Genomic DNA, 428 nt, shown 5'->3' on the forward strand with positions numbered 1-428 from the left:
GAGGAGGGGGGTGGGGGGGGGGGGGGGGGCGCAGATTGTGGTGGGGAAGCCCAGCCGGCCAGGCCAGCACAGGGGGAACTTGGTGGCATCCTATAAGTACATTGGGGCTTGGAGGAACATCTATTCACCAAGCCCCGCAGGGGAGGACAAATAACGGGCACAAACTGATCGAAGATCGCTTCAAACTAGACATAAGAAAAAGCTTCTTTACAAGCCAAGCGTGGAGGGGCTGGAACAGGCTCCCCCAGGGTGGTCCAGGCACCCACAACGGCCATCTTCCCTCGACACCCAGCTCGCCGGGGCCTCCCGCCCATGTCCGAGTTCCCTAAGCCCCCAGCCCCGCACCGCTGGGAAGCTGCGGGAGGCGGGTTACCTGTCTTGGGAGCGGCTGGGGGCACGGCCAAGCCCGGGGGGGGGCCCTCGGGGGG

The 428-nt window shown here is 65.4% G+C and overlaps 1 protein-coding gene across 1 annotated transcript in view; it reads right to left on the minus strand.

Moving 5' to 3' along the window:
* The window catches only part of KIFC1 (kinesin family member C1), a 7,970-nt gene extending 7,656 nt beyond the window's left edge, over positions 1-314 (minus strand). The window contains exon 1 of the mRNA XM_006032297.3: positions 212-314. Coding sequence (XP_006032359.1) covers positions 212-314 — 103 coding nt within the window. The remainder of the gene's footprint in view (positions 1-211) is intronic.
* Positions 315-428: the final 114 nt, after the last annotated feature.

Source organism: Alligator sinensis, unplaced genomic scaffold, assembly GCF_000455745.1.
Source record: "Alligator sinensis unplaced genomic scaffold, ASM45574v1 scaffold634_1, whole genome shotgun sequence".
Classification (NCBI taxonomy): domain Eukaryota; kingdom Metazoa; phylum Chordata; order Crocodylia; family Alligatoridae; genus Alligator; species Alligator sinensis.